General features: G+C 34.5%; 1 protein-coding gene across 3 annotated transcripts; it reads left to right on the top strand.

Moving 5' to 3' along the window:
- Positions 1 to 4,520: 4,520 nt before the first annotated feature.
- LOC100800081 (uncharacterized) lies at positions 4,521 to 14,401 on the top strand. 3 transcript variants are annotated; one of them, XM_006578576.4, is made up of 5 exons: positions 4,521 to 6,478; positions 7,182 to 8,171; positions 10,186 to 10,411; positions 11,156 to 11,298; positions 13,629 to 14,401. In XM_006578576.4, exons 1-5 carry the CDS (start codon positions 5,066 to 5,068, stop codon positions 13,722 to 13,724), a joined length of 2,868 nt encoding a protein of 955 aa, XP_006578639.1. In that variant the 5' UTR covers positions 4,521 to 5,065; the 3' UTR covers positions 13,725 to 14,401. The 3 variants fall into 3 exon arrangements, with proteins under 3 accessions (XP_006578639.1, XP_006578637.1, XP_006578638.1); XM_006578574.4 differs by having other exon boundaries at positions 13,625 to 14,401; XM_006578575.4 differs by having other exon boundaries at positions 4,826 to 6,478; positions 7,227 to 8,171; positions 13,625 to 14,401.
- Positions 14,402 to 15,494: the final 1,093 nt, after the last annotated feature.

The raw sequence follows: 15,494 nt of genomic DNA, 5'->3' as shown, positions 1-15,494 counted from the left end.
TGGTTAGCACCAAAAGTGTGTTTGTAATGAAAAATTTATCTTGAAACTTAGTTTTGTAAAAGGAAGATTTGGGTTGTTTTGACAAATTTTAATCCAAGCATGCACTAAAAAGTGTATGCATAGGGACTTAAATGAGTTGTTTTTAAGTGTAGTGACTAAATATTTTTTTTACGAAAATAGGTAAAAACAAAAATTATTTACATGAAAAAGGTAGTATGAAAATTATTTATGGGGCATGGTGATTTTGTTTTTTACATAGGTGGTTGATATAACTGATGTAAAAAATTGATTTTATATATACAAGTTATGTAACAAAAAGTTAGTTTCTTATGTCGATTGAAGATATAACTGATATAAAAAAGCAAAACCACCCATGTCCCATGAATAGTTTTCATATTACGTACACCTTTTACGTAAATGATTTTTTTATTTTACCTATTTTGTAAAAAAAAAAGTAATGGCTAAAACATAACAGTTGTGTAAGCATAGGGACCTAATATATAATTAAACCTTTAACTTATTAGAGAAGATTGATTCATTTTTATTACATTTTCTCCTGTCATAAGTGCTTTTTGACGAGTTTATCCAAAATTGGACCTAAATCTGATTGGAGTGGTACTTTCTGACCTCTTGTTTGCATTACATCCTTAATATATATTCGATTTTTGTTTTGAGTGTCTGATAAATTTTTTCATTATTTTGAGTCTATGATATATTAAAAGTTTTGTTTCGAGTCTCTCTTATCAGTTAAGTGATGACTTGACACCATCTCAACCGTTCTTCCAATATATATTTGTCATTGGGATGACATCATATCATCACTTAACCTACAATAAGGACTCGAAACAAAAAATTTAATATATTAGAGATTCAAAATAATAAAAAAATTATTAGAGACTCAAAACAAAAATCGAGTATATATCAAAGACCTAAAATTTATTTAAGCCTTTAATTTACTATCAGTTGTAAAATTATTTACAACAAAAAACACTAGCAGAGTTAGAGACACCAAAGCTATTTGCATTGATAAGTCCAATGGAAATGCGATGGGGCTTTGTTGGTACGAGACCCCTAAGTGAAAAGAAGGTCCGACTCTGCATCCTAGATAAGTAGATTAATACAATATTATATTGACTAGCAATGACATAGCACATGTCGGGAATGGTGATCCACTTTTCATAGGACACTGGACCACATTCGACATACAAAGAGGTTATTAATTCGAATAGCTTCTCTTATGAGCCAAATAATTGAACATAGATAGAGTGTCATGTTTAAAGTTCGCGAATCAAATCTTGACAAATGAGAGACCAAGACTTATGACCTTGGCTTAGTGCAGCTGTAATTTCCTTGTAACCATAATTTTCATTCGCTTAGACATAAAAAATGTTCAAAATGTATTATTGCAATTCATCAAGAAATTCATCCATATAATTATTCATTTTTTCTTCTTGTTGTCACGTTCACCTTTGTGAGCAGAAGTTGGAGTTCCTGAACTACCAACCATCAGATGCATTTCATCGACACACTCTCACATTGAAGGTTCATGCTTGGTAGATTTCACAGACTTTGGTACACCCTTTGTTTTTATCTTCGTTGCAAGGGTATACATCGAAGTCATATCCATAAATGCAAGTTTATGGACTTTAGTCTTCAAGGGGATTTTACTAGACACATTTAGTTGTGAAAATCACTTAAACAATGCATCAACCTTGTGTGTTAGAGTTAAGTCCCCCCAAAAGTCACTTGTGTTGTATGAACTACGAATGCATAACATCTTTCAATGTACATGAATGCTCTTCAAAGGAATGTAGCCATATATACTCATAAATTTAGTAAGCTCACAAGCACATGGTAAACTGTGAGTAACTCTAAGTGTGCAACCACAAACAAAACTATCAATACCTATGGTGTCAGCCCGTTGCAACTCATGGAAAATCAGGTCTTGTGCTTCTCTTGATACAAAATTGCGCAACTTTTTATGCAATGTGGTATTAAACTTGTGCTTGATCACATTTATGCTTCTCTGAAATGAAGCCTTAATATTTGTATGCTGCAAGACAAACATAGTATTCAATGCATCCCAACAACTACACAAATCTCTCATGCTATCATGAAACAACCTCTTCAATCTCGCATGTGCGCGTTCAACCTTGTGTTGTAATAAAATAAGATGTAAGCAATTCTCTTAATTTAATAAAATAAAACTTAGCCAAAAAAATTAATGTCAAATAATTTATGTACCTATTTATTGTTGTGTTTCTAAGATGCATGACTCGATTAGTCTATCCTTGTACAAAATTCTCCTTGAAAGATAAAAACCATGTTTGTTGGACATAGTCAACAAATGTTTTATAATGTGCACGCCGGGTTGTAAAGCTCTTAAAGCGTGCATTATATGATACTTAAAGCGTGCCACTTTTCACCCAAACATCCATGATATTTTGTCACTTTTCACCCTTATCCACAAGGATTTTTCATTTTGCGCTGACATTCTTTGTAATGTGGAACATACATAACAAGTTAGTTGAAGAAGGAAACACAGTCTCCAATACATTCATGAAAGTAAGATCCCTATCATTGACAATAACCTAAGACAACACGTTATCTTTCACAAGCAATCCTTTCAGCTTGCTTAAAGCCCATTCGAAATTATCCGTTCTCTCAAAACTTAAATAAGCAAAGGCAACAGTGAGAGTCATGCTTGTTAAAGTGATACCAACAATTTGTATCACAAATCAACATTGTTGGAAATGAATTCAAGAATTTGATGGAATCTAGGTGTTCCCACATTATTTCTCTGACAACATCTTCATTTGTCCAATCGTCTAAACTAGTAAACATATTGGTCACGTTCTATCAACTTCATCAGATGTTATATTTTCGTCCTTGGACTTCTTTCTTGGAGATGATATCTTTGACGTTCATTGTATATGATTTTGATGGTATTAAGATTTGTCTGATCTTGATCTTTGATTGTCAACAAAATTTGACTAGGCTTCACCATGTTTTTCGTTAATTGGTTAACCATGGTTTTTCTTCCTTGCTTAAACGACCAACATATGAATGACCAAACAATGTTTCCATCATTTTATGGTTATGAAAACCACATTAAACAGTAAGTTTCCATCCCATGGTTCTCACAAACCTCTCTTTTAATTTAAAAGGATACCCACATTTTCTTATTTCGGTGGACTTGCGCACTAACTTGTCTCTATATTATTTGTACTTCTTTTCCCCTTTTCACAACTTAGTATAACATGTTTTTTTTTTGTTTTTTATTTTTTTTTACTTTTGACTTGTGAATGAAAATCACAAATCATGCTCCTTTTCCACACGTCAAACCCAATTTAACAAATCATCGCGCTCTTGAGAAATCTAAAACAATCGAAAAAATTATTTAGTAACAAAACACAAACAAATAAACCTTATCAATCATGAAATAACTAGAAAAGTCAGGATAGTTAGGTTGCGCCTATATGTCAACGTCTTCACCACCCACATTTTCATTATTATTATCCCCATATAATCATTCGGCTCGACTCCACATAAAAGGTGGGACTGGTAAACAAATTGACTTCCATTATCTATATTTCCTCATCCAATTGGCATTAACCTTTTCAAATATAAACATATTCCAATCCATTGACTTACATAATCAATACATCAAATATAGTTAGTTGTAAAAAAATGGACAACGAAAACGAGATTTCGTTGTGCAACAAGTTCTAATGCACAATGAAAATATGATTCCGTTGTATATCAACAACACAAAAAATAATGAAATCATGATTTTATTGTGCGAAATTTCATAACGAAATCATGATTCTGTTGGACCATGGAAAAAAAAAAACTTGACAGCATGAGTGCAGAAAATGAAGAGCGGGATAGAGGGAAAGAGAAAAAAAAAGAAAAAAATGATGAAGAAAGGAAAAGAGGGAGAGGGGAATGAAAATAGGAGAGTTGGGGAAGGATAGGATGGGGTGAAATGAGGAATGGTAGTTTGATAATTAGTGTTAATTGATACAGATGAAAAACAATTTTGTAGGTGCTAACAGTAACACAGAAAATAATCCATATAAGCCTGAACTGGAGGACAAAAAAAAATAAAGACTAAACAAAAACCATGTGGCGATAAAAAATTGTGAAACGAGATATATTTATTAAATAAAACATGAATGATGAAACCTATAAAGTTCTTTACTTTCAAATAAATTTAGGAAGAAAAAGTGTGTTTAAGAACGTATTCTCGGCAATTTTTTGTTTTAAAAATGATTGTACTGTACAAATTAAGTTGGTCATGGTCAAACTCAAAGCCCTCAAGTAAAACCAAAAAATAAAAATGATACTATCTCCCAATCCCATCTCTATCTGCATGCTGCTGAGTTTTCAAACACGTACAAACAGAGTTGGTTGATTTGTTGAGTGGTAGGTACCGTAGGTAAAAACAAGACGCACATAAATAAGGTCATACTTATATTATGTAGTTTTGATTTTCGAATTCCATTTTCTCACGTCTCACAAGATTTTTTTAATTCTTTATCTCCTCGTTCCACGATAAGTTTCTTCTTAGTTTTTTTTTTTAACTAATAAATAGATAAAAAATAATACTTTTATAAAATTAATTTTATTAAACAAAGAAAATAATATTAATATTAAATTCAAAAATTAAAATTAAAATTGTTAAAAATATTGATAAAAAATTAATAATACATGATTGAAAAATCAAATATAACATTATTATTTTCGATACTTTTTTTTTCAAATACTAACACTTACTTTTGAGAATTAAGAAGTAAAAAACACAGACATGATCCTTGTTTTTTTTTTTTTAATTTTATTTTCTTAAATTTTTAACTTTTTCTCTCGTCACCATGGCCTTCTGTGTCTGAGGGAAGGGTCTCTGTTCTCTTCTCCACTGTGCTCTGTTCACCTCGATCGAACCGTACGGTTGGTTCCTTCCAGAACCTTCCAAACCAAAGCTTCGCATCTTCGATCTATCGCACTATCTCACCCTAACCTTCTTCCTCTTTTTATATTTCATTTTTTTTATTCAATTTGAAAGATGAATGCGCGAGGCGAGGTCGGTTCACCGGATCCGTTGGATTCGTTCCCTCCGTTACGGGTTCGGGGATCGGACGGTGCCTCGGACGATTCCGAGTTCGAGCGGTATTGCAGCGCCAACTCGGTGATGGGGACGCCCAGCACCAGCATGAGCCTCTGCAGCGCCGTTACGCTCTTCCACGAATTCTCCGATTGCGATTTCGCTTCTGCCGGCGGCGAGGGTTTCGAGAATTTCAGTTTGGGAAAAGGAGCCGCGGAGGTGAATCGCGGCGGCGGCGGCGACCGGAGGCGGAGTTTGCGGTACGGTTCCAGTGGATTGGAGATGTACGGTGATTGCAGTGAGGAGCTCTCTATGACAGCGCTCGATTCGTCGGAGTTTATCGGGCTTAATCATCGGATCGAAGAGTCGAAAGGGAACGGTGAAGTGAGTGGTGGAAATGGTTTTGAATTGGAAATTGAGAAAAGAGAAGAAGAAGAAGTGGAAGAAGAAAAGGAGGAGGAGGAAGAAAAGGAGGAGGAGGAAGAAGAGGAGTTATCGGAGGGTGATGATTCTATGTATGACTATGGTAGTGATGGTGATGGTGGAAATGAAATGTATTTGTGGAAAAATAAAGGTTATTTTGAGGAGCCGGAAGTGAGAAACGAGAACTCTTTGTTTATGAATTCTTCCGTGGCATTTGGATCGCGAGACCTGGATGATTTTTTGTTGCAGAGTGGTGACATTTCTGTCATGCCTGATCTGTTTCAGAATCAGCGAAAAAAGAATGATGGAGTGAATATGGGTTCTGGTCGAAATGAGGAAGGGAAAGATGAAAAGTACGTGGTCAGAGGCAATGAAGTTGAAGAAACTAAAGATGTTGGTTATTTTGATTCTGTAGAGGAGGTTAGGGATAGCGAAATTTCTGCAGATTGCGATCATGTTCGAGATTCTGATATGCTTGCTAACATAGTGGAAAGTTCTCCCTCAATAGATTGTCGGAACCATGTTGAACCGCAGGTCCAAGGTTCTGATGATTTGGTTAGTTGTCCTGAAACTTCGTCTATTGTCAAGGTCGATGAAGTTGATTTGGATATGCTGGCGAAAGAAGCTCCTCCTCGGAATATGGGTTTGGATGTTAATGATGGTGGTAGCATGGAAAAGGGGAATATCAACAGTGAAGAAGCTATTGCCGCTTGTGATGCTCATGGTTTAAAGTCAGAGTTGGATGATTCTAAGTTCAATCTTGATTGCCTTAGTGCTAGCCGATTTGATAGAAGTTCTTCCATTCCATCCAACCATCTTGGGAATGTTAACGCAAAATCATTTGAGAGTCTTGAGCAAATTGAGCCAGTGTTGGACTATGGAATGAGGAAAACATTAGAGAAGTCTTCCACTTCAACAAATCTTTTAGAAAAAAGTCCTGTGGTATCTAAGGTGAGCAGTGCATCCCATTGTCTTTCAAGTTATCATTTTCAATTCAACCATCAGTTAATATTTGCTACTTCAATTTTGTAAAATTTTAGTTAATATGTAATGCATAGTTTAAATTGTGATTGTAGTTTTGTTGTGGTCATAGTTGCACTATGGCTGTTGTGGGCCAAAACGTAGCACAGTTATGGTGTGATGTAGTTGTGGTATAGCTACAACCAAGATGTAGTGGCTGCATAAAGTGGTGTGGTCTGTGATTTAAAACATTGTGTAAACCCATTGGAGTGACATTTCTTACTCTGTATTAACTATGTAAGCATAATTTTCAGGAAGATGAATTTGGCTGAGTAATGAAATTATTTATTACTAATTCTATAAGATGTTTTCAATTGAAGCTAGAGCCTGAATTATTTATTACTTATTCTATAAGATGTTTTCAATTGAAACTAGAGCTTGGAATCTGAATTATTAAATATTTGTTGAATTTTGTAAGGTTGGATGAATGAGTCAACTAGCCCTATCATTTTCTTATTTTTACTGTCAAGAAAGATTGCTTTTATACCATGTCTCATAAATAAAGATGGTGAGAAATGTGGTCATAGACTTATAATTTGAAGTGACTCATTTTGGCTGCATATTTACTTGAGTTGACATTGTGGAAAAAATCATTCTACCTATATTGGGTTTAATATTTCACTAAATATTGCAGACAGAAGACTTTGAGCTAAATGAATTCTATGATGAGGTTGTTCAGGAAATGGAAGAAATTTTACTGGAATCTGTGGATTCTCCTGGGACTAGGCTTTCCATGCGTGACAGATTTGCTGAGCCTCAATTTTCTATGCCTTCAAGAGACGGTGGATTGACTGCTTCTACTTCTAGTAAAGATGATGCTTACCTGCTAGTTCAGTGCCCAAGAAAAATAGATAGGATTGAAGTGGTAGGTGCAAGGCAGAAGAAAGGGGATGTTTCTTTCAGTGAAAGATTAGTTGGAGTGAAGGAATACACTGTGTATAAAATAAAAGTGTGGAGTGGCAAGGATCAGTGGGAGGTTGAAAGGAGATATCGTGATTTCCTCACTCTCTATCGGTACATGAAAACCTTATTCTATGAGCAAGGCTGGAAATTACCTTTGCCATGGTCTTCAGTTGAAAAGGAAACCCAGATATTTAGAAGTGCATCGCCTGATATTATTGTGAAGAGGAGTGTTCTCATTCAAGAGTGTTTACAGTCTATTATCCGTTCCAGGTTTTCTTTAAGTCCTCCCAGAGCATTGATTTGGTTTATATCCCATCAAGATTCATATCCTATTTCACCTGTGTCAAATGCACCAGTGTCTCAGTCTTCTTTTACAAGAGGGGAAAATACCAGAAGCATTTCCAATTTAGGAAAAACAATTTCACTTATAGTTGAAATTCCACCAAACAAATCTGTGAAACAGTTGTTAGAAGCACAACATCACACCTGTGCTGGATGCCATAAGCATTTTGATGATGGAAAAACTTTGATTCGGGATTTTGTACAGACATTTGGATGGGGGAAGCCTCGACTTTGTGAATACACGGGCCAGTTGTTTTGCTCTTCTTGCCACACAAATGAGACCGCAGTCTTGCCAGCCAGGGTTTTACATCATTGGGATTTCACTCACTATCCTGTTTCTCAGCTGGCAAAATCCTATCTGGATTCTATATATGAACAGGTAAATTTAATACTAATGTTTGTCTTTTACAATATTGTTTTCGCATTATGATCTTTCATATTCTTTTTTATTTTGATCAGCAAAGATAAATTATATTAATATAAAAGATAAGTACAAGAGGTACTAGTATAATTGCAATGTTTCAAAAGTGATTTACAACCTATGGAATCCCAATACAAGCTGAAATGCAAGAATTAAGTTTCCATAGGTGTGGCTTAGTATAGACATCCCTCCACAAAATTGACCTAAATAGAAATCCCCCCCTGATTACAAAATCCAATCCTAATATTGCTGGCCCAGGATTGAAAAGAAATATCAAATCCTTTTTCCAGATTTTTGAGCCAAACCCTGCAGAAAAAGATTGCATCGTCCATCATCTTTTGACCATTGAAAGTTTCATTTGAGAAAACTATTCTGTTTCTATGAAACCAAATGCACCAAGTTAAGGATACCCACCACATTTGCCATCTCTGAGATCTAATATCCTTGAGGTAACCATGAAAATGTTGAAGGAAGTGTTCTCTAGGTGATTCCGGGGAAGCACCAGCCACATTCAACCAAGACAATGATTCCCACCATAGAGGCAAGATTTTATCACAGTTGAAGAATAAGTGAGATGCATCCTCATCACTAGATCTGCAGAAAGGGCAAGAAACATCATTTAAATCCACATTCCTCCTTTTCAAATTCACCTTTGTTGGGATCCTATCCCTAATTAATCTCCAAGTGAAATGTGACACTTTACTTGGAATATTAGAAACATTATGTGTACTATTAGAAAACTTTATGATCTTTCATATGAATGCTTATGTCCAAAGTTTCTATGTGTAATATTAGAAAACTTTTGTAGTTGAGAAAGTAAAGGAAAACACAAGAAGGTGAGAGAAAGTTCTGAAAGCAAATCTCTGAATTGAATGGTTAGGATCAAATTACATGACTGTATATTTATAGTTGTAGATGTAGTTAAAGATTTGTTAGGACAACTCTAAATTCTAATGGAGAAACTCTTATGAGTTGGTAAAATAATTTTATAGAATTTCACACACTTTTCCATGATGCATTGCTGCATCATTTTTACTATTTTAGGGTATTTTGGATTTACGGTAGGAGTGTTCCAAAAGTATGTTTGAGAGTAAAATCAGTTTGGGGTTATGTTTGGTTACCCCTAAAAGCATGTTGCAGAGTAAGATTTTGCTTGGAACTCAGTTTTAGAGAAGTACGACTTGGGATACTTTTGCATAGCTAGTTTGCAACCTTCAATCCAAACATGCACTTAAGCAACTTAACTAAATTTTTACTCCAATTCATCAACTCAAAAATGTTTCTTAAATGGACCACACTCCCTACTCCACACAGTTATATTTGTGGGACAACAAAATACAATTACAAAATTTGTGGAACCCAACAAAAATTAGAAAATTGCAATTGCTCATAAGAAGACTGTTAAAACAACCTATGAATTATGGAGAGGTCATCAACATAGTTTAACACCCTATGAAGAAGACTGGTAAAACACCAATGATTGCTATTTGCTAGTTTAAAAGAATACTGCTTATTTGCATTTACAATTAGCATTGGCATATAGATTGTGAAATGATGCAACTTAACTACAGTTATCCATATTGATGCGTGTTAAGATCTTATTGGCTCATTACATGTTCATATCAAACTTTTATGGACCTTCTTGGTAAATGTTGTAGCTCAATTGGTCTTTCTATATTTTCTCTTCAGTGTTGAGCTGTCATTAACTTGAATTTGGATCCAATTTCCTTCCAAGAGTCCCCAGGAAGTGATCCAGGAAGAAAATAATGTATAACTCTTGGATTGGACATGGAAATATTTGTGTTGTTTATGTTGGATTTGTGTTGTGTTATTACTTAGTTGTGGTTGTTTATCGATCAATAGACTAGATGCATGCTATACTTTTCCTTCCTGTCCTTTCTTTCTTTGTATATTTGAAGTTATTCTTACTATTTACCTTGCATTTTTTTTTCGTACGAAATTTCTCCTGCAGCCCATGCTTTGTGTCACTGCCGTTAATCCCTTCCTTTTGTCAAAGGTCCCAGCCTTGCTTCATATTATGAGTGTCAGAAAAAAGATAGGTACAATGCTTCCATATGTTCGCTGCCCATTTCGGAGGTCTATCAACAGAGGACTTGGAAACAGGAGATATCTTCTTGAAAGCAATGACTTTTTTGCTCTTAGAGATTTGATTGATCTTTCCAGAGGAGTCTTTGCTGGTTAGCTTCTATTTTTGGCTTATTGTTTCTTTGTGCCTTGAATGAAAGTTTATTTCAATTAGTTTCCACTTACATGTGTTTCACTTCTTTTGATAAATCTTGGTTTGATGCAATGATGTTGAAAGCCCAGTCTTGATGCATGCACAGACATGCATTACTTTCTTCTTACACCGAAATTTATGTTTAATCAGTTAGATTCTATTGCTGATTTCTTCTGTTTTTCATTCCTAATGGGACAAGTTTATTAACCATTATGTACTTTGAATATATTCATGGTGTGGCTGAATATAGATTTGTATAAATTATAGGGAATAAATGTTGTTGCAGAATATCCGTTTTTGGAACTGGTCTGATAAATCTCTCTCTGCCCTATGGTACCTAGTCATTATCGGTTCTTGATTAACTTCTAAACAGATAGCATGGAAGGCATATGTTATCTCAACCATGTGAGGTAACAGCAATAACTAGTATCAGGAAGTTATTGCTCATATGACCTTCATGCACATTGTGTGTTTCATTTCTTTCTTTCTTGATACTAGGATTTTCATGATGGAGCCAATGTAGTATCTTCATGCACATTGTGTATCGAGGAAAATCATGATGGAGCCAATGTAGTATCTTCATGCACATTGTGTGTTTCATTTCTTTCTTTCTTTCTTGTGAACATAGAGCTGCAGGCTATGTTAATTTTGAAGTTTTTGCATTCCCTGTATCTAGTGTTTATGATTGATAACTTTTATGCAGCACTTCCTGTGATGGTGGAAACTTTATCAAGGAAAATCCTGGAACACATTACTGACCAATGCCTTATATGCTGCGATGTGGGAGACCCCTGCAATGCCCGACAAGATTGCAGTGACCCATCTTCACTCATTTTCCCATTTCAGGTGTGTATCTGCCAATAGCTAAGATTTTATAGTACCAGGGGAAAACAGGTATTCTGTGCCTAACTGTTTTTTTCATGTTTTTTTTTAAATAAAAAGTAAAATAATAGAAGTTAGTGGGTGGTTGGTGAACTTTTTTTTTTTTAAATAGTAACTTATTAATGTAGTTAGAGATAAAATGGGAATAAGATGAGCATAAAAATGTGTCCACCAAAATATCCTATTTCCTTTATATATAGTTATAAATTGTAAATAAATGTAATTATAGGAATACAATGGACATAAAAATATGTACTAGAAGATACCCTATTTCCTTTGTATAGAGTTATAGATATAATTTATTAATGAAAGAATAATATATCAGTGAGAAAAGCAATGGTTCCTTAGAATTTGAATCAGGCTCCTAGGTGGCTAGGTTTACAATAGAGGATAAAGTGCAGCAGGGATCTGTTGATGAATAAATTAAATTAGATTTGGCAAAGTATACTTGCACAGAAAGAGGTTTACGGATCTCACAAACATTTTGTGAACAATTGATTTTTGTGAAGTAAAGAGGAAAGAATACGAGAGAAAAAATGTATGGTAATAATGGAGTCTGAGATATCATTTTAAAATTGTCTGTGACTCTGCATATAACAACACTGTTTGAATTTTTTATTTTACGATCTGTAACAGTTTACATAGAATGGATTTGGTGCACGGAACAGTTTAGGTGTACCATGTATACTTTAGAGGATCTAAATTGAATTCGATAGGCTAGTTTTAATTGTTTTGCATGAGGCTCAATTTTCTGGTTATTGTTGCAGTAGACCCCAGGGAATCATTTCTAGTGTATTAGGGCCTGTTCAATTTGCTTTTCAATTTTTGTTTTTAAAAACTATTTTTCAAAATAAGTTTTCAGAATAGTTTTTCAAAAATAATGAAAAAAAATCGTTTGATAAGTAGTTTTCACTTTTCAGCAACCCTTTCTTATTCCTCCTTCCTCACAACCCGAACCAACTCACCAACCAAAACCCCCACCACCGACCACCTTCCCGCCGCCACCACCGTCACCGTCGTGCGCTGCCACCTACCTTTCTCTCCCCTCCGCGCGCGACATCACCTCTAAGCTCCTCCTCCGTCGCGCGTCGTTCTCTCTCTCCCAGATCCACACTCCGCCATCGTGACCCACCCGCACCAGACGCGCGCGCCGCCGCTCGACAACAACCAACCACTGCGCACACCACATCAGGCCTCACTGTCGCCGTCACGCCACCATCTGCGACCAGATCGACGTCATGCATTGCTTCCACCTTCAGATATGAGCGCATGCGACCCTTTCCGTGACTCAACTCTTTTCGGAAGGTGTTATTAGGGTTTTGGAAGGGGCAATTCTCAGTCAGAGAAGAGAATCCGAAAAGCAAAACATGGAAAAGCTGTTTTTGTTTTTTAGTTTTAAAAACTAGAATAAGAGAACAGTTTCTAAGAATTAACTACTCAAACAAGTTTTTTAATTTTTAAGTTTCTAAAAACTAAAAACAGTTTTCAAAAAGAGAAAACAAACAGGCCCTTATTTTCCACTTTTAACTTCTATGCCTCTTTACTGCTACTACCTTATACTAAATACACTTCTATGTCTAGGGGCTGTGTGCTAATCCATTAAAGATCTGTTACTGACACAGCCAACTCTAGTAGAGAAAAAAGACATAAAAAATTAGAAGAAAAAGAGAAAACACGCCATTTTCAGCTGTTGATTAATCCTGCTTCCTGTTTCTACTTTCTATTTGACACATTTCACAAATCCAATAAACCCTGTGTGGGGTCCAACTTTGTGGGTGAAAGAAATGGTTACAAGTTGAACTATTTATTTTAAATCTATCCATCCATTTACCTAAAAATATGGAACTGGATTCCACGAACTGGATATTTTGGGGTCTTGTCTGTTTAGGCACATACCAGAAGTTCTGCATTTACCTCAGGTTAAAGCTAGCAAAGGGGGTGTTGGGATGGTAGTTAGTTTCGCCGTGGGAATATTGAAGAGCCATGCTTCTTGAGGCTCATGCTTGACCTATGTTTGTTAATTATCATAAAGGAAAAATGACTATTTTGACAGAATTTACTGTAGTCCAGAGTTAGGATTTTTCATGGGGGTTGGGGGCATTACTATTTTGTCTTATGAAAGAGTTAAAAGCCATTCCCTATGTTGCTTCAAGACCAGGAATCAATCCCATTTATGCTATTCTTTAATGCCTATTCATCTTCACTTTTTATCCATTTCATTTTCATAGTTTGAAATTCTTCTAATATAATGTAAAGTAGCAGTCTCAATCTAATCCTGAATTATCACCAGGAAGACGACATTGAAAGGTGCAAAGCTTGTCAGTTGGTGTTCCATAAGCGTTGCTTTAAAAAACTTGCAAACTGTCCATGTGGGGCTCAACTCAGATTGAATGAGACAAGGAGCTTAACTAACAGAGCAAGCCAAAGAGGAGGAGGTGGTGAATCGAGAGGAGCTTTGAACTTGTTAGGCATGGGACTGAGTTCTGGGTTGTCACCTAGGTTCCTCTCTGGATTATTTACGAAAGAAAAGCCAGAGAAGACTAGGGAGCATAAAGACGAAAATATTATTTTGATGGGTTCCTTACCAAGTACCTCTTTATGATCACAACCTGTACCGTCTATATCTTAAGTTGATCAGCTATACCATCCATATTACATCTTAGGATGTTTCTTCAATAATCACAAATGTCCATGTATTCAGTTTTTGAATTTGTCATTCGTTGTAAAAAAGAAATATATTCATGTATAGTGTGAAGTCATGTTTCTTCAAAAAGCATTATTTTCCTTTACCTATGTTAAAATAGGAGAAGCAAAGAGAAATTGAGTCTGATGGTGGTTGTGTCGGCCAAAAAGCTCTTTGAAGGTGCGGCAGCGTTGACTGTGATCAGAAGAAGTCATCGAAAAAAAATCATCAGAAAAGATGTAGCGTGTTGAAGGCTCCACCGGGGATAATGGACCCTTGGTGAGACACGGTTCTTGTTATTTCTCTGTCAGGTTCTAGATACAATGTTTAAGAAGAATGTGTTTGTTTTGAAGGAGAGAAAAAATATAAAAGGGATGGGATCCACACCTCTTATGTTTTAATTTAATTAAAAAAAAGTTCTTTTATTTCTTTTTTCTTTATTTTTTTCTTCTAAATCAAACACACCATAGAATAGAAGAATCAAAGGAAAATTGACCGGAAATCATGTAGGTGATAAAATCGGTGAAATCATTACTTCAAGATTTAATGATTTAACCGTAGTTAAAAATGGTGATTGAATTAGTTTTATATTTTAATATTACTTAATATTTTAAGTAATAAAATAATATAGAATTATAAAAAATAGGATCTAAAAATTATAATCTAATATAAATGTTTAAATGATATATTTCATAAGATAAAAATTAATTATAATTGAAAAAATAATTAATACTTATCTGAAATATGTCAGTATGTATTTTTATTTATCTTAAAAATATTTTAGATTAAATAAAAGAAATAATAATATCAATTCAATACCGGTTTTCATCCATATTGAACCGGTTTGACCAGTTCTCATTGATTTTGAAATGGCTCAGATTTTTGAAGTGTCTAGATAGATTCCGAATTGAACATGTTAATCCGATCCGATTTTTAAAAACATCGATTTTTTCATTCAAGGCACGTATCAAACACCCAGAAAGAAAATGGTTGGTGGTCCATGTGTACTGACGATACTGAAAGTTTATCGATTGTATTAATATTTAATTTAATATAATGTATTAATATACTGAAAGTCCATGATTTCTAACTCTAAGATTGAAAATTGACGAGAGGAAAAAAAATGGTTGGTGGTTTATGTGGTGATGCCTACTGAAAGTTTATCGATTGTATTAATATTTAATATAATTAATTTATAAAATGCATTTTTTAAAAATTAAATAATGAATCTAATATTAATAAATTTATAAATAAATATGATACTTTATCTCAGAATGTTTTTTTACTAAATTATTTTTTTAGAAGATACTTAATTATTTGACTACATATTATAAATACTACAATATTTCATGTTATTAAACAAAACAAAAAATAGTAAATTTATGTATAGTATAATAAATAATAAATGCGACAGGTAATAAATATATATATTTATTAAATATAATATTTAATATTATTCAATAGTCCACTTTACTTA

Source organism: Glycine max, chromosome 4 (assembly GCF_000004515.6).
Source record: "Glycine max cultivar Williams 82 chromosome 4, Glycine_max_v4.0, whole genome shotgun sequence".
NCBI lineage: Eukaryota > Viridiplantae > Streptophyta > Magnoliopsida > Fabales > Fabaceae > Glycine > Glycine max.
This window is presented reverse-complemented; position numbering and strand designations above follow the sequence as displayed.